At 34.3% G+C, this 19,382-nt stretch overlaps 1 protein-coding gene across 10 annotated transcripts in view; it reads right to left on the bottom strand.

Annotated features, from left to right (window-relative positions):
* Positions 1 to 19,382, bottom strand: part of ATRNL1 (attractin like 1) — an 842,049-nt gene that overhangs the window by 480,782 nt on the left and 341,885 nt on the right. For all 10 annotated transcript variants that reach the window (XM_045362239.3, XM_074002848.1, XM_005566518.5 and 7 more), the window contains 2 exons: positions 6,073 to 6,167; positions 865 to 943 (listed from right to left, as the gene is read on the bottom strand). In XM_045362239.3, the coding sequence (XP_045218174.1) occupies positions 865 to 943; positions 6,073 to 6,167 (174 nt within the window). The remainder of the gene's footprint in view (positions 1 to 864; positions 944 to 6,072; positions 6,168 to 19,382) is intronic.

The following is a 19,382-nucleotide window of genomic DNA, read 5'->3' as shown; positions in this document are numbered from 1 at the left end:
TTTTCATTTTTTGAATGTAATATATAAATTCTGGAATTGCAAAAGATCTCTTAATTCTTGAATTAATATTCTACATATTCAATTATAATATTCTACATATTAAAATAGCATAATGACTTAATTTTCAGAAGTCAAATATAAATTTCTAAGAATCCCTAAATTCTCTATAAAAAGGAAACAATTTCCAGCACATCTATGCAACAGAATACCTTTGATATAGAAAATAGATGCCAATAAAATTTTTAGAATAAAAGTAAAAATTAAATTAAGGTAAGAATACATTTCATAATTCAACATAAAAATTTTAACAGCTTCTCAGATATACTTTTTAAGCCAGTAATTTAAATTTACTAGCCTTATTATGAAACACATATTATGTATCAGTTTTTTAACTCCTCTGAGCACTGAAGCTGACAAGAGGGATTATATTTTCTAAGCTTGACAATAATAGATGTTTACTTTAATCAGTATGTACAGAAGAATTTCATTGTTTTATATAAATATTAAGGTTAATAATTAAAATTTATAGTTTCAGTAGCAAATCAAACAATTGAAATTTCAGTCTCTTAGTCATTAAAGAAACAATTTATCTAAATTAAAATCACATTTTATAACACTGCCATTTAAAAATTTAATTTAGTGTCTAGTATTTGTTACTAATCTAATTTTAATTGAATAAAGGTGAAAGTTAACAAAATAATGAAGCTCTATTCATTTTTCTACTTATTTTTATCAGTAACAGCAAAATAATTACGGCATATAATATTTTTTAAATTTCATTTATTTAATTAACAGTAGATCATGTTAGAACAACTTCCAGATAGGAACACATGTAAAAGAGATATGACATCAACATTTTTTTACCTGTTGAACCGACAGACCACGTAATGTTGAGATTAAAGTTGTTTGATGCATTAATTGATATATCCAGATTTTTGTTCGACTACCAGAAAAGAAAATATTAACGTTAAAAAATAAAAATTACACTCTGATTTAATTACGGCTGCTTTATTCCTTAAACTCTATACATTTTGCAAATATTCAACTGAATATATGTAGATGCCATTTATACATTTTAATGAAGAAAATGTGTAATAAATTCAAAGGTAGATATCAAGTTCCACATTTATCTTCTCTATTGTGATTTGGTCTTTTGTATGTAAGCCAGAGGCTCCTATAATTTAATATTTTTATTTGGATCCTCTTTAATTAGTTGTAGACTAAGCTTACTTTAAATTTGATATTTGTATTTTGATTCTTTTTGCTAGGTTTAAATGATACAGGTTTGGATTAGTCCCAAGCTATTTTATAACAATGTAAGATTATTTTGTGGAAAGACTTCTTCTTAGGTGTATATTTTTATTATTACACCCATATTTTCAAGTGGGAAAAACTACATAAACTAAAACTTTCAGGTAAAAATGATGAACCTATTCCAAAAAAAAAAAAAAAAAAAAAAACCAGCAGATCATATTGTTTACACAGTTATACAACAGAAACACTGAGTATTTAATTTTATGTCAGTCAACCCACTTCTTGTCATTCATTAATGGAGTACAGACTCTTTCCATTTAATTTCAGGGAAATATGCCTAAGAGATTTCTTTAAATGTTATTTGTGATTTTCAAATAGTTTCAATAGTTGTATATTTACAACTATTTGTTCCTGTGGAAAGGCAAAGAATGATGGTCACAATGGGTAAGTTTAGCTTCAGATACTGAGTGTATTATGCTTATTTTAAATATTCTCTACAAAGACTTGTAGAAAAATCTATACTGCTAAGATCTAGCTAGTGAAACGCAGTAAGAGAGATAGAGAATATATTAATTCCTTAGTTTTACCATTTTTCTAAATATGATAAAGCAGTTAAGCTAATAGAAAACATATTACCAATTTTCTGAGTGGCTCCTAGGAGAAAGTAAATATGGAAGCAACTAAATTCCCCTTTTCTGATATAACAGTCTTAGGGGAAAACTGACAAGGAAATGGCCTTTCCCTGATGAATAGCAGGAGAAATAAGGAACATCATAAAAAGCAAAGGCTGCTGGATGATGTGTGATGGCCATTCCATTTGACAGACATATAAGCCCCAATCTTATACCTCCAAATAACATCTACTCTTAATGATTTCCCTACATGGAAGAACAGCTTAGTCTCTATGAAGAACTCTTAACAGTGTTCCGTATCCATCAAATGATATTGTCACAGTTTCCAGGAGGCAAATAAGATTTCAAGAAGAATGATCATCTTGAAAGAGCATGTAAAATAAAATTTGTTATAATAAGGTTGAGTGATTGTCATGCATTTTTTTAGAGTAGTGCACGGTAATATTGTGAGGAAAGCATTTGAGAATTTGAAGTAGTCAAAGAAAACTAAAACCTTGGATTTTAAAACATAGAGTAAATCAGAAGGCTATTACATTAGGCATCATAGTGATATTCAAAAAAGGCCATGAATATAAGAAGGAAGTTAACTTCCTTCTTATTTTCTATTGATTATCAAATAATACTGAATTCCATTGACAAGCTGTTAAGAACCCTTCTGCAGTACATGCCACAAAACTGTCAAATATATTGAGATTTTCCTATTTCTCTTAAGATATAAGTGAACACAGAGTTGGCATAAATTAAATGGAAGGCCAGAAAAAAAACTGAGTAACTCTTTGACTGTAGCAATAAATGCAGAATGCTTTTATATCAGCATGCAGATAGGGACTATTCAATACATTATATTGTTCAGTTGTGGTATACAAAATATACTTCCAAATATACACAATGTATTCCTAAGGAAAATCTGGATATTAAAGGCAGATATCTGGTAGCAAATGTTGATTTATGTCATCATAATAAACAAACCATACTTGAATCCAATAACAGTTTCATATACAGTAAATCATTTTCATGAAGCAATGAAAAGAATTAGTGAAGAGTCAGATAACCTTAGATTGAAATAGTAGGTCTTTAATGTACAGACTGATTGATTAGGGGGAAATTACTTTTCCTTTCCAAAAATCACTTTTCTAATCTCTAAAATGGGGATGTAATTACTTCCCTCAAGAAGTTCATGTGAGCATTAAATGAAGTAATTTCTGGAAAAAAACTTTGGTTTCAGCCCATAGTGCTTATAATTATAGTGTTGCTGTCATTATTAGGTATAGTACAGGGTATATTCTTTTTCTTCTTTTTCTTCATCTTCATCTTCACTCAGAGGATTGGGAACTCAAAAAAAGGACATGGTCTGAGGAGTGGATTTTTTTTTTTACTATGAATGAAATGGATCCAAAAAGTCACTTTTTAATTAAAGTAAAGCATGGTGAAAACAGTATATCCTTGAGGAGGCTTAAATCTTTATTTTCTCTTGAAATTGCCTCTTCTTAATTATGTGTACCTTATGCGGGATGAGATTAATATGAGCATAACTGTTGCTGCTAAAACGTCACACAAAATTTCCAATTGATATAAAAAAAAACTGTAAAACGCTTTTTAAACTTCTAGTTCATTCTCTATCAATTCCAAGTTTAGGCAATGCTGAATTATATGGTACCATAACTAAAGCCATATAAAAAGCATTTAGGGTTTAAAAAGCTGTACTGAAAAAGTGACACGGTAGTTATTCCAGTAAGTGATAAAATCAGTGATTTAGAACATTGTTTGTTAGATATGGATAAGTTTGGCAAATACTGTTATAGAGAAACCTGTTCAGAAATTGTTCACATGAAAGCACTGGCTAGAAGTGATGGATAGTGAGTTAAAATTAAATCTATTTTTCAAAATGTAGGAAATGTATAAGTAGTTAAGGTATCTACTTTTTATTATTATTTTCTTATAGAATAAGCCTTGCCCAATAATACATAATAATTTCAGAGATTATTCCCATGTGAATATATCTTTAATTAAAGAGGGTTACACAAAACGACACTATAAGCATTCTTAGTGATGCCTCTCATGACAGTTTTGCATCCTTAAGCTTCACAGAACACTTTTCTCGTTTCTTGACTTCAAGTGGACAAGATAGTAGAAAGTAAAACAAAGCTGGGACATTGGAAAGCACTTGGGATTGCTAGAAATTGAAGGAGAAATTGAAGGAGAAAAAGAGAAGCAAACTAGAATTGTGGCTAATCTGGACATAAGTGTATGACACTATGGACAATACTGTGGAGGAATATTATTCACTCTCAAATTGTGAGTCAGACATACCTCTTACATTAAATTTCGTAGATCTTCAAAGAACCCCACAGGTTTGGAATTACTATTAAATAATCAAGAAGCCAAAGGTAAAGAATGACCTCTGACACCTGCTACAACATGGATGAATCTTGGAAACACTATGCTAAGTGAAATAAGCCAGATACAAAAGGACAAATGATTACACTTATATGAAGTGCCTAGTGTGAGTCAATTCATAAAGGCAGAGAGTAGAATAAAGATACCAGGGGCTGCAAAGAAGTGTGGAATGAGGCATTATTGCTTAATAAACACAGAGTTTCTGTTAGGGATAATGAAAATGTGGATGATGGTGATGATTGCACCACACTATAAATATACTTAATGCCATTGAATTATATACCTGAAATTATTAAAATAAATTTTATTTTATGGCTATTTTACTACAATAAAAAGTCAATGGTAATTATAATACAAGTATAAGAACTTTATCACATTGAAAAATGTAGTTTCTGAGATTATTAATGTATCTATATATAAACAGATAATCAGTGAAGGATGGCTTCATTTGAAACAAAATATCTTTTAAATTCTTATTTAAAAGTCAAAACTTTAAATGTATTTCCCAAGAATATAGTCATTCTTAAACTCTAGGGAATAAAGAGTAACATAAAATGTAAAATAAACTGTTCCTTTTTTTTGGTGATGGGGGAGGCAGAATGCTATTTTACTGGAAAAGAAAAATTTAAGAAATTATATTAGTTGTCAGCAAGTCCAATGAACTACATTAAAAGGAAAGAAGCTAGAAAATGTCAAGGTAATAATATATTTAGAGGTTCCACCTACTTGAAAAAACATTAAATATATGATATGGATTTAACAATATGGATTAATTTATAAAAATAATTATATATATATTTAACATAACTTCATTTCAAATGTATGAATGTTAGTTTTAAAAGAACTAAAATTCAACCCAAATAAACCCTATGTTTGATATTTCCATTCTCAGGATTTTCAACTTAATAAAGTCTCAGATGGATAGCAAAATATGTGTATTATTTCAAGACAACCTAGGAGTCTTTACCTGAATTGATGGATTGAAACTAAAATTCACAATTAATCTTTCATATATTTAAACTTCAAAAGCTTATACAATGATATCAATGATGTAGTCATTTCATTAAAGAAGCCATCATTCATATAACTCAGACAAACTACTGACTTAAAAAAAGGACAGTGAAAACCCATTACTATGGAATGGTATAAAGGAAAGGAAAATATACTTAATATAGTATGCTTTGAATTCATTAGTTTTATTTATTTATTTATTTATTGAGATGGAGTCTCACTCTGTCGTCAGGCTGGAGTGCAGTGGTATGATCTCAGCTCACAGCAACCTCCGCCTCCTGGGTTCAAACAAATCTCCTGCCTCAGCCTCCTGAGTAGCTGCGACTACAGGCGCACGCCATCATGCCCACCTAATTTTTTTATTTCACTACATTGGCCAGGATGGCCTCGATCTCTGGGCCCCATGATCCGCCCACCTCAGCCTCCCAAAGTGCTGGGATTACAGGCGTGAGCCACCGCACCTGACTGAGATTTATTTTTAAATAAGAACAGTCTGTGTTTGCATAATTATAGGCATAAATTTTGTTACAAGAATATATAAAGGGAGAAATTATATATAATTTAAAATATAGGGCTATTTGCAAAATCTGAAATATCAAAATCACAAATTATTGAATCACGAAGACAGAAAAAATTAACAGGATTAGTAGTTTCTACAAAGTCCCTACAATGTGATAATTCTGAGAAGAGGTAAAATCACAATGAAATATGAAAAAAAAAAGTTGTATCCATTGACACTAGGATAATCATACTTTAAAAGATCACAATCTTTCCTCACCTGTTCTGGGTTTGCTATAAAGTTTATGGCAGTATGGTGGCGATCATCTTCCTGTAATAAGCTGAAGGTAAACTGATAATCAATCAAAAGGCTGTCTGTAGGGAGGAAAGAAAGTACAATCCTGATATGTACTTTAAAAACTGTCTAAAAAGCAAAATTTAGGTTACAATATATTGTACACTGATATTAAAAATGATTATCGTTAAATACTAGTGGTATATTTAAGTATAACAAAATACAAATCTTCGTCCTCAATCAACAAAAAGCAAAACATAGTTATGGAAGAAGTAAGAATTATATTTATTATTTCTGATGCTATTATAAAGTTAAAACAAACATTATAGACATTCTGGAAACTATACAAAAGAGAATAAAAATTATCTATAATTTTATAACTAGAGGGAAATACAGTTAACATTTTGGTACATTTTATTCCAGTTAGAATTCTGTAGCCATAAAGATAGACATTTTCATAAAATTTCATAACTTTCATAAACTCAAAATTCTTTGAAAACATGAAGTTTGATAGCTAAATAATATTTATCATATACTGTAATGTATTTACTTGTTTTTCAATTGTGTTCACTTCTACTTTTAGTAATTTTTAAATGATTCTCTGATAAACATCATTTTACAGATATGACATTTATTCACAATGATACAAGGAATTCTGGGAAAAGATATTCTTAATTTTGTTCACACATAATGCTGAAACCAAGGTGAAACATTTAAATGTTAAAGGACATGAGTGGCTATGCATATTACATGAGGGTGACGTATTGCTAATAACATTAAACTGCTACATTTATAAAAATTATTTCAAATTATTTTAAGTAAATATAGATTACTTCTACCTTTTGGATGCATACCTTTCATATTATACCCTTAACCATTAAAAAGTATTAATATAGAATGTACAGATTGAATTACATTAAATGAATTTATTTTTAAAACTATTAAGGCATTATTCATATGCTTACTTGTATACTTCATAAGATTCACCCTATATATTTATTGTATAATTCAGTGTAAGGCAACATTTTGTCTAAGAATTTATAGGTGTCCTTATACCTGATAACGAGAATTATGCAATAGGTCATAGTTCCAATTTTCATCTGACTGCCAAAAAATTGCAGAGGAAAATTCAATGTGCCAGTGTTCTAGGCACTGCAGATACAATAAAAAAATAAAAATTTCTGTCCTCTAGCAACTTATACTCTACTGAATGAACATCAGTCTTTTGGAGAAGAATAAACCAGTAAAGAGGAGGGAGATACTGTTAGGTAGGAGTATGCCTCCAGCTTTGAGAAGAAACATTTAGAGAATTGAGATAGTAAATGAATATGGAGTTTACCAGAAAAAAATATTCCAGGCACAGAGGACAAGTACAAAAACCTCAAATGAAGAGCAAGCCTTAACTGTGATTCTCATAAAGGCTGTGCCAGTAATACAGGCAGGAAGTAATGGAGGCCAGGGTAACAGCAGTGAAGGTCACAGGAAGTGGTTAAATACAGGGAATGCATTTTTAAGATACAGCAAACAGGATTAGCTAAATAAAAGAACGTAGCCTTTGTAAGAAAGAAAGGCAAAGTTTTTTTTTTTTAATTTTTTTCCTAAGACCAAGCAAAAATCACCATTAACTTAAACGGAGAATAGTTTGACTGCAATGGAACTTGGGGGAATAATTAGGAGCTTAATTTTAAAGATATTCCTGTCTTTTTTTAGGAATTTTAAAGATATTCCTGTCTAGGAGCTTAATTTTTTTTTTTTTTTTTGAGACGGAGTCTGGCTCTGTCACCCAGGCTGGAGTGCAGTTAGGAGCTTAATTTTAAAGATATTCCTGACTGTCTGTCCATCAGTGACAGACTGGATTAAGGAAATGTGGCACATATACACCATGGAATACTATGCAGCCATAAAAAAGGATGAGTTTGTGTCCTTTGTAGGGACATGGATGCAGCTGGAAACCACCATTCTCAGCAAACTATCGCAAGAACAGAAAACCAAACACCGCATGTTCTCACTCATAGGTGGGAACTGAACAATGAGATCACTTGGACTCGGGAAGGGGAACATCACACACCGGGGCCTATCACGGGGAGGGGGGAGGGGGGAGGGATTGCATTGGGAGTTATACCTGATGTAAATGATGAGTTGATGGGTGCTGACGAATTGATGGGTGCAGCACACCAACATGGCACAAGTATACATATGTAACAAACCTGCATGTTATGCACATGTACCCTAGAACTTAAAGTATAATTAAAAAAAAAAAAAAAAAAGAAAATGGACTAAAAAAAAAAAAAGAGATATTAAGTTTGAGAAATTTATTGAATAGCCAGATGTTGAGTCAGGCTCAGGAGCATGTGTAGTAGATAACAATTTGTAAGTTATCAGAAATTACATGGGATTGAAAGCCATGAAGGCAGGAAATAGTCTTTGCAGACAGACAAGAGGTCTGAGAGATTAGCCCTGAGGCCCACCAATGTTAAATAATCAGAGCCTGAAGAGAAACTGGCAAAGGAGACTGAGAAATGGCTACTCCAGGAGAGAAAAAGAAACCCAAAATTTAGTGCTATGGACATCAAGCAAATACAATGTTTAAAAGACCAAGTAGTGATCATCTTGGGCAAATGCAGCTGAGTAGATTCAAAAGTACGGCTGCAGTCTTGAGAAAGAGAATATGTATTTAGAATGGAGAAAAAAATATCACTAAGGAAAAGCAAGCACTTCAAAACTATTTCCACAAATTCGTCCGCTCAAGCATCTTTATTTTTTCAAGACTGCAACTAAGCATTAAGAAGTCAGGAAATGAATGCCCTTTAGGAGGTAGGAACTGGGAGACTTCAGAACCTGGAGCAGTCCTGAGTAAAGGCTGCAATGCCCCAGACCTACAGACATTTTTCTGCCTATATAGACTCCAGCATCTGCCACAAATATGCCCAACCAAATTCTTGTCCAGGCATTCAAGCACGATTTTCTCTCTTCTTATATTTAATAGAGTTGAAAATACTAGATCAGCATGAAGTATCTTGTGTATGGTAATGATCAACCCTAATGTCAATTGGGCTAAAAATATAAAGCTGAAATCTAGAACAAAATTAGTATGAGTATTAATCAATTCAAGTGTCTAATAAGAATACCAATCAATGAATGTGAATTACCATAAAGAAAGAAAATTTAGACTTCTACACAAAATGTTTCCTTTTAAAGCTGCTTAGAATGAAAGTCCTCCAGAAGGCAACTACACAATTTTCCACTTAACTAGGAGATTATATATTTCTCCTCAGAATTTCAAAAATCATGATGGTGTATTTGGTTATGAATGAATAATTTACCTGGCACTTAAACATGTAACTTAATGCTGAAATATGCTCTGAACTTCTTAGCGAAGTAGGTACAGGATATAAAACATTAAAATTTAAAATATGTCTCAAATTTATCCATAAATGTACATAACTTGAAAATAAATTTTTATGCCGCCTTAATGAACTACTCTATTATGGCATAAAGAAATGACAACATGATTGACTGTAAATCAATTCAAATAATTTATTGCTTTATTGATAAATACAGATAAATGACAAATTAGCATGAAGAATAACTATGATCAAGACACGTAAGAAAACTTCAGTTTTAGATTGGGGAAATAACACAATTTATGCTGATTGGAAAAAAATTAGTAGAAAAGGAAAAATTGCTAAGAGAAGACAGGGAGGAGGACTTTTGGAACTATTTCCTGAGGTAGGTAAAAGGTGATGAGATCTTGTGAAAAAAACATAAAGACTGAATAAACACAACATGCAGAGAGGAGATCATATTGAACAGAGAGCAGGAAGGGAAACGTGGTGGTGGGATCATATGGAAGTGCCCTTTTGATTGCTTGCATTTTCTCAATAAAATCAGAAAGGCCATCAGCTGAGAAAGAGAATGGAGGATGAGGGGATGGGAAATGTGAGGGCAGAGGAAACATCTAAAATAGTCATCAAAAAGAGGGAAAGTAAATAGACGGAGGAAATATAGTATTTATAGTGACAGGAGACAGACAAATTCCTAGGTAGACATGGACAGGTCCCTGGTGAAAGCCAACCTTCAAGCCAAAGACAGCCTAAAGCCTGAAAATTGAACTGCCAGTTCCAGATAGAGTCCACAACTGGAGAGATACTTCTATCCCCAACCCACCAACTCTCTCTTGATTCCTTCTGTATGATGCCTTTTAACTAATTGAATGCTGCTTTTTCCAAGACCACCCATGGACCAATTAGAAAGTACCACCCTCTTCCTGCCGATTTTAAGCCCATAAAAACCCAAGACTCAGCCTCACAGAGAGCTACCCACTTTCAGGGTCCCCTCTGTCCACTGAGAGCTTTCCTTCTGTTGCTCAACAAAATTCTTCTCTGCCTTACTCACTCTCCAGTGTCCACGTACCTTATTCCTCTTGGTCACGAGACAAGAACCCAGAACTCACTAAGCTGTGGGTGATGGAAAAAAAAGACCTGTAACCCTCCCATTCACCAAGCCGTAGGTGGTAGGAACAAAAGAGCTGTAACCCTTCATTCCACTTGCTGAACAATGGGAGCAAAAAAAGTCATTGCACACCATTCCTTCCTGCTCGCCAAGCAATGGGAGCAAAAAAGACACTGGTTTCCACTCCCTCCCACTCACTGAACTACAGGAATGAAGAAGCTGAAATAGTATGAGATTGGTGAGAATGCATCTAAAGTGAGACTGGTTAGTATATTTGTATGTTTTTCTACAGCAAAGTGTTCAAAAAAAGCTTCGAAGTTAGTTGATATTGCATTAGAGTATTGTCTGTTGATAGAGGATGAAGTAAAAACAGGGCAATGAAGTTGAGAATATATTCATAAGAGAGTATTATATATATATTACTATTCAAAAATTTATTTTCATTATTATTATACTTTAAGTTCTGGGATACATGTACAGAACGTGCAGGTTTATAACACAGGTATACATGTGCCATGGTAGTTTGCTGCACCCATCAGCTGCAGATGCTGTCATCTGCATTAGGTATTTCTCCTAATGCTATCCCTCACCTTGCCTGTCACCCCGACAGGCCCCAATGTGTGATGTTCCCCTCCCTGTGCCCATATGTTCTTATTGTTCAACTCCCACTTATGAGTGAGAACATGTGGTGTTTGGTTTTCTGTTCTTGTGTTAGTTTGCTAAGAATGATGGTTTCCAGCTTCATCCATGTCCCTCCAAAGGACATGAACTCATTCTTTATTATGGCTGCATAATATTCCATGGTGTATATGTGCCACATCTTCTTTATCCAGTCTAACATAATGGGCATTTGGGTTGGTTTCAAGTCTTTGCTATTGTGAAAAATGCTGCAATAAACATATGTATGCATGTGTCTTTATAGTAGTATGATTTATAATTTTGGGGGTGTATACCCAGTAATGGGATTGCTGGGTCAAATGGTATTTCTAGTTTTTGATCATCAAGGAATCGTCACACTGTCTTCCACAATGGTTTAACTAATTTACACTCCCACCAACAGTGTAAAAGCATTCCTATTTCTCCATATTCACTCCAGCATCTGTTGTTTCCTGACTTTTTAATGATTGCCATTCTAACTGGTGTGAGATGGTGTCTCATTGTGGTTTTGATTCGCATTTCTCTACTCACCAGTAATGATGAGCTTTTTTTCATATTTTTGTTGGCCACAGAAATATCTTCTTTTAGAATTGTCTGTTCATATCATTTGCCCACTTTTTGATGGGGTTGTTCTTTTATTGTAAATTTATTTAAATTCCTTGTAGATTCTGGATATTAACCCTTTGTCAGATGGATAGATTGCAAAAATTTTCTCCCATTCTGTAAGTTGCCTATTCACTCTGATGATAGTTTATTTTGCTGTGCAGAAGCTCTTTGGCTTAATTAAATCCCATTTGTCAATTTTGGCTTTTGTTGCCATGCTTTTGTTGTTTTAGTCATGAACTCTTTGCCCATGCCTATGTCCTGAATGGTATTGCCTACGTTTTCTTCTAGGGATTTTATGGTTTCAGGTCTTACTTTAAATATTTCATCCATCCTGAGTTAATTTTTGCATAAGGTGTAAGGAAGGGGTCCAGTTTCAGTTTTCTGCTGATGGCTAGCCAGTTTCCCCAACACCATTTATTACATAGGGAATCCTTTCCTCATTGCTGTTTTTGTCAGGTTTGTCAAAGATCGGATGGTTGTAGATGTGTGGTATTATTTCTGAGGCCTCTGTTCTGTGCTACTGGTCTATATGTCTGTTTTGGTACCACTACCGTGCTATTTTGGTTACTGTAGCCTTATAGTACAGTTTGAAGTCAGGTAGTGTGATGCCCCCAGCTTTGCTCTTTTTGCTTAGGATTGTCTTGACTATGCAGGCTCTTTTTTGGTTCCATATAATTTAAAGTAGTTTTTTTCTAATTCTGTGAAGAATGTCAATGGTAGCTTGATAAGAATAGCACTGAATGTATAAATTACTTTGGGCAGCATGGCCATTTTCACAATATTGATTCTTACTATCCATGAGCATGGAAGGTTTTTCCATTTGTTTGTGTCTTGTCTTATTCCCTTGAGCAGTGGTTTGTAGTTCTCCTTGAACAGGTCCTTCACATCCCTTCTACGTTGTATTCGTAGGTATTTTATTCTCTTTGTAGCAATTGTATGGGAATTTGCTCATGATTTGTCTCTGTTTGTCTATTATTGGTGTATAGGAATGCTTGTGATTTTTGCACTTTGGTTTTGTATCCTGAGACTTTGCTGAAGTTGCTTATCAGCTTAAGGAGTTTTGGGGTTGAGATGATGGGGTTTTCTAAATATACAATCATATCATCTGAAAACAGAGATAATTTTACTTCCTCACTTCCTATTTGCATGCCCTTTATTTCTTTTTCTTGCCTGATTGCCCTTGCCAGAACTTCCACTACTATGTTGAATAGGAGTGGTGAGAGCAAAAATCCTCAACAAAATGCTACAAGCCAAGTTCAACAACACATTAAAAGGACCACACCCCATGATCAAGCAGGCTTTATCTCCGAGATACAACGATGGTTCAACATATACACACCAATAAATATGATACACTACATTAACAGAATGAAGGATAAAAATTATGTTATCATTAACAGATGCAGAAAAACATTTGACAAAGTTCAACACCCTTTCATGATAAAAATACTGAACAACTAGGTATAGGAGAAACTTAACACAATAGAGACCATATGTGAATAGCCCACAGCTAACACCATATTCAATGATAAAAGGCTGTAAGTATTCCTTCTATGTTCCAGAACAAGGAAGGGATGCCCACTCTCACCATTTCTATTCAAGACGGTATTGGAAGTAAGGTCCAGAGCAATTAGGCAAGAAAAAGAAAAGGTATCTAAATCAGAAAGAAGTAGTAATCTCTGTTTGCTGATGATATATTATATAGATAAAAGACTAAAGGCTCCACACATACACACACACAAACACAAAAATCTGTTAGAACAAATAAATTCAACAGTGTTGCAGGATACAAAATCAACATACAAAAATCTGTTGCATTGCTATACACTAGCAATGAACTATCTGAAAAAGAAATTAAAGAAAACATTCTTACAATGGCATCAAAAGAAATAAAATACTTAGAAATAAACTTAACCAAAGAGAATAAAGACTTGAACATTAAAAACTATAAAACATTGACAAAAGAAATTAAACACAAATAAATGACATCCCATGTTCATGGACTGGAAAAATTAATATTGTTAAAATGTCCATGCTAGCCAAAGTGATCTACAGATTCACTGCAAACTCTATCAAAATCCCAGTGCCTTTCTTTTACATAAATAGAAAAAACTCCTAAAATTCATATGGAACCACCAAATAACCCAAATAGTCAAAACGATTCTGAGTAGAAGCAAAAAGGCTGGAGGTATCATACCCCTGATTTCAAAATATATTACAAGGCTATAATAATCAAAACAGTTCCATACTGGCATGAAAAAAGATATATAGATAAATGTAACAGGGTAAAGAACCCAGAAATAAACCCATGCATGTATAGTTAACTGAGCTTTAACAAGGATGCCAAGAACACAATGGGGAAGGGACAGTCTCTTCATTAAACAGTTTTAGGAAAACTGCATATTCACATGTAAAAGAATGAAATTGGACCCTTAGACCATACACAGAAATCAACTCAAAGTGGACTAAAGACTTACATGTAAAACCTGAAACCATCAAACTCTTATAAGGAAACAGAAATAATCCTTATCAACAGAGAACTTCACAATGATTTCTTGAACGTAATACCAAAAGCACAAGCAACAAAAGCAAAAATTGACAACTGAAATTACATCAAACTAAAAAGTTTCTGCACAGCAAAAGCAACAATCGACAAAAGAAAATGGTATAAAATGAAAGAAAATATTTGCAAATCATGCATTGGACAAGGGGTAAATATCCAAAACATAAAAGGAAATCAAACAGCTATATAGCAAGTAAACAAATAACCCAATTAAAATTGGGCAAAGAGTCTGAATAGACATTTCTCTAAAGAACTCTTGTATACTGTTTATGGGAACACAAATTGGTGCTGCCATTATGAAAAACGGTATAAAAATAGAACTACCATCTGTTCCAGCAATCCCACTTCTAGGTACATGTAGATAAAAAGAAACTGAATTCAGGATCTCAAAGTGATATCTGCACTTCTATGTTCCTTATATCATTATTCTCAATAGCCAAGACATGGAAGCAACCTTAGTGTTTGTTGACAGATGACAGATAAAGAAACTGTAGTATATACATACAATTAAATATTGTTCAGCATCAAAAAGGATGGAAATTCTGCCATTTGCAACAACATAGACAGACCTGGAGAACATGATGCTAAGCGAAATAAGCCTGACCAGAAGAACAAATACTGTATTATTCCACATTTACAAGAAATCTAAAATAATCAAATTCATACATGCAGACAGTAGTATGGGGGTTACCATGTGTTGGGATAGGAAGAAAGAAAAGGGGAAGTGTTACTCAAAGGGTACAAAGCTTCAGTTATGCAAACTGATTAAGCTCCGGTGATCTACTATACAGGATAGTAATTACAGTTAACAATACTATATTGTATATTTTTAAAATTTGCTAACAAGTTAGGTCTTATACTAAGTGTTAAGAAAATAAATTAGTTAAATAAATAAATAACTTAAGGTGTTGGATGGATATATTTATAGTCTTGATTGTGATGATGGTTTCATGGATGTATAATTATTTCCTAATTCATCAAACTGTGCATATTTATTGTGTACAGTATTTCTTTGCCAATTGTATCCCAATAAAGTATGCTAGAAAAATCTGTGGTGAAAGGGAGACTGCAATAAATGGCACAGGAACAAACAATAAAAATAAAAAACGAAAGTATGAATTTATATCCTATATCAAACATAAAATATCAAACATAAAAATATCAAACATAAAAATCAATTTCAGCTAATTAAAGACCTAAATATTAAAAGCAAACTTTTATAGCCTTTCAAAAATACAAGAGAACATCTGTTATGACCTTAAGAAAGCATGTCATTAAGATCTAAACCATAAAGGAAAAAATTAATAAAGTTTAAATCCCCTGCACAATAAATATTGTTTTCAAAAAACTTTTATTTTAGGTTCAGAAATATGTGGAGATTTATTACATAGATAAACTTATGTCACAGGGATTTGCCATACAGATTTTTTTATCACCCAGGTATTAAACCCAGTATCCAAGAGTTGTCTCTCCTGTTTCCCATCCTCCACCTTCAAGTAGCCCCCAGTGTCTGTTGTACCCTTCTTTGTGTTCTTTAGTTCTCATCATTTAGCTACCACTTCTAAGTGAGAACATGCAGTATTTGGTTTTCTGTACCTGCACTGGTTTGCTAAGGATAATAGTCTCTAACCCTATCCATGTTCCCACAAAAAACATGATCTCATTTTTTACAGCTACATAGTATTCCACAGTATATGCATACCATATTTTCTTTATCCAATCTGTCACTGATGGACATTTGGGTTGATTCCATGATTTTGCTATCGTGAACAGTGCTGCAATGGACATCTGTGTGCACATGTCTTTATGGCAGAATGATTTATATTCCTCTGGGCATATACCAAGTAATGGGAATAGTGAGTTGAATGGTAGTTCTGCTTTTGGCTCTTTGAGGAATTGTCATACTGCATTCCACAATGGGTGAACTAATTTACACTCCCACTAAGAGTGTATAAGTGCTCCCTTTTCTCTACAACCTCACCAGCATCTGTTATTTTTTGACATTTTAATAATATCCATTCTGACTGGCATGAGATGGTATCTCTATGTGGTTTTGATTTGCATTTCTCTAATGATCAGCGATACTGAGCTTTGTTTCATATGCTTCTTGGCCACATATATGTCTTCTTTTGAAAAGTTTCTGTTCACGTCCTTTGCCCACTTCTTAACGAGGTTGCTTGTTTCTTTCTTGAAAATTTAAGTTCCATATACATACTGGATATTATATCTTTGATAGATGCGTAGTTTGCAAATATTTTCTCCCATTGTATAGGATAGTATATAGTTTCTGTTGATAGTTTCTTTGCTGTGAAGAAGCTCTTTAATTAGATCCAACTTGTCAATTTTTGCTTTTGTTGTAATTGCTTTTGGTATCTATGTCATGAAATCTTTGCCTGTTCCTTTGTCTAGGATGGCATTGCCTAGCTTGTCTTCCAGGATTTTTATAGCTTTGTGTTTTACATTTAAGTTTTTAATCCATCTTAATTTTTATATATGGCAAAAGGAAGGGGTCCAACTTCAATCTTCTGCATATGGATAGCCAGTTATCCCAGCACTATTGATTGAAAAGGGAGTCTTCATTGCTTGTTTTTGTGAGCTTTGTTGAAGATCAGATGGTCATAGGTGTGTGGCCTAATTTCTGGCTCTCCATTTTGTTCCATTGGTCTACGTGCCTGTTTTTGTACCAGTATCATGCTGGTTTGGTTACTGTAGCCCTGTAATATAGTTTGAAGCTGGTAACTTGATGCCCCCAGTTTTATTCTTTTTGCTTAGAATTGCCTTGGTTATTCGGGCTCTATTTGGGTTCCATATGAATTTTAAAATAGTTTTGTTCTAGTTCTGTGAAGAATGCTGCTGGTAGTTTTATAGGAATAGCATTGAATCTGTAAATTGCTTTGGGCAGTATAGCCATTTTAACAATATTGACAGCTCCTATCCATGAGTCTGGATGTTTTTCCATTTGCCTGTGTCTTCTCTTTGAGCAATGGTTTGTAATTCTGACTGTAGAAATCTTTCACCTCCCTGGTTAGCTGCATTCTAAGGTATTTTATTCCTTTTGTAGCAATTGTGAATGGGATTGCCTTTCTGATTTGGCTTTCAGCTTGGCTGTTGCTGATGTATAGGAACACTAGTAATTTTTGTACATTGACTTTGTATCTGACAACTTCACTGCAGTTGTTTAAAAGTTGAAGGAGCTTTTGGGCTGAGACTATAGGATTTTCTAGATATAGGATCATGTCTCTTGGAAAGAAGGATAGCATTCCTTTGGATGCTCTTTATTTATTTCTCTTGCATGATTGCTCTGGCTAGGACTTCTAATACTATGTTGAACAAGAGTGGTGAGAGAGGGCATCCTTGTCTTGTGCCAGTTTTCAAGGGGAATTATTCCAGCTGTTGTCCATTCAGTACATTATTGGCTGTGGGTCTGTCATATATAGCTCTTATTATTTTGGGGTATGTTCCTTTAATACCTAAGTTACAGAGTTTATAACATGAAGGGATATTAAATTTTATAGAAAGCTTTTTCTGCACCTATTGAGATAACCATGTTGTTTTTGTCTTTAGTCCTGTTTTTGTGATGAACCACATTTATTGATTTGCTTGTGTCAAGCCAACCTTGCATCTTGGGGATGAAGCCTACTTACTTGATTCTGGTGTATTAGCTTTTTGCTGTGCTGCTGGATTTGTTCTGCAAGTATTTTGTTGGGGATTTTTGCATCTATGTTCATCCAAGATACTGGCCTGAAGTTTTCTTTTTTTGTTGTGTCTCTGCCAGGTTTTGGTATCAGGATGATGCTGGCATTGAAACAGAACATTTTCCCTGACCCCTTCATGGGTCTCAGAAAAGGGGTGCCTCACTCAGCACACAGCTCTTAAATAACCCCGTGTGGGAGGGGGAGCACGCAAGTGAGCAGGTGCAGGAACCGGGATGAATGCTTCTGGGTGCCGGCAGAAGCAAAACTCTGTGCAGTCCCATGGTTTTGGGTCTGGGGAGTACCCAAAACCCCTGAAGCCCCAGAGGGCATGTGTTACAGTGTCTTTTTAGCTTTGCCATCCTTGGAAGGCTTAAGTGTTAAATAGCTCCAGTGTCCACACCCATGGCTCCTGAGCTCTTGTTCAGCATCCAGGAAGAATCAGGTTGCATGTACAAATTGGAGGGTGGTGAATATGGAGGATTTTATTGCCAATGAAAGTGGCTTGTAGTGGGAAGGGGAGGTGGAAAGGATATGAGGTGAGAAGGTGGTCTTTCCCTAGAGTCTTGCTCTCCCCAGCCAAACTCTTCTCTGATATTCCCCGTCAAGCCATCCCTCTGAAGTCAAGCTGCTTCTCTCCAATGTCTGGCTGCTTCTTCTCTTCTCTCCTTTTCTGCAGCTCATCTGCCAGTGGAGCCTGTGGTTTTTATAGGTACAGAATGGGAGGGTAGGGCGGACCAGGGTGATTTTGGAAAAGGCAACATTGGAGCAGAAAAATGGGGATAGAAATTTCTCACTTTGGGAGACTGTTCGAGGCTTGAGGATGGGGCCCTCCCAGGGACTGCCCTCTTCTACCCAGTGTTTTCCTGCCTCCTGTCCATATGAGTATCATAGAATGATTTGGAGAGGGGTCCCTTCCCCTCAATTTTTTGGAATAGTTTCTGTAGGAATAGTACCAGTTCTTCTTTGTACATTTGGTAGAATTCAGCTGTGAATTCATCAAGTGCTATGCCTTTTTTTTTTTTTTTTTTTTTTTTTTTCCGGTTGGTTGGCAGGCTATTAGACTGGAGCAAAAGTAATTGCAGTTTTTGCCATTACATTCAATGGCAAAAACTGCAATTAACCTGATATTCATTACTAATTCGATTTCAGAGCTCATTATTGGAGTGTTCAGGGAATCAATTTCTTCAGGGCTCAGTCTTGGGAGGTTGCATGTCTCTAGGAATTTATCTGTCTCTTCTAGGTTTTCTAGTTTGTGTGCATTGAGGTGATCATAGCAATTACTGATGGTTGTTTTTATTTCTGTGGGGTCAGTGGTAGTATTC

Source organism: Macaca fascicularis, chromosome 9 (genome assembly GCF_037993035.2).
Source record: "Macaca fascicularis isolate 582-1 chromosome 9, T2T-MFA8v1.1".
NCBI classification, from domain to species: domain Eukaryota; kingdom Metazoa; phylum Chordata; class Mammalia; order Primates; family Cercopithecidae; genus Macaca; species Macaca fascicularis.
This window is presented reverse-complemented; position numbering and strand designations above follow the sequence as displayed.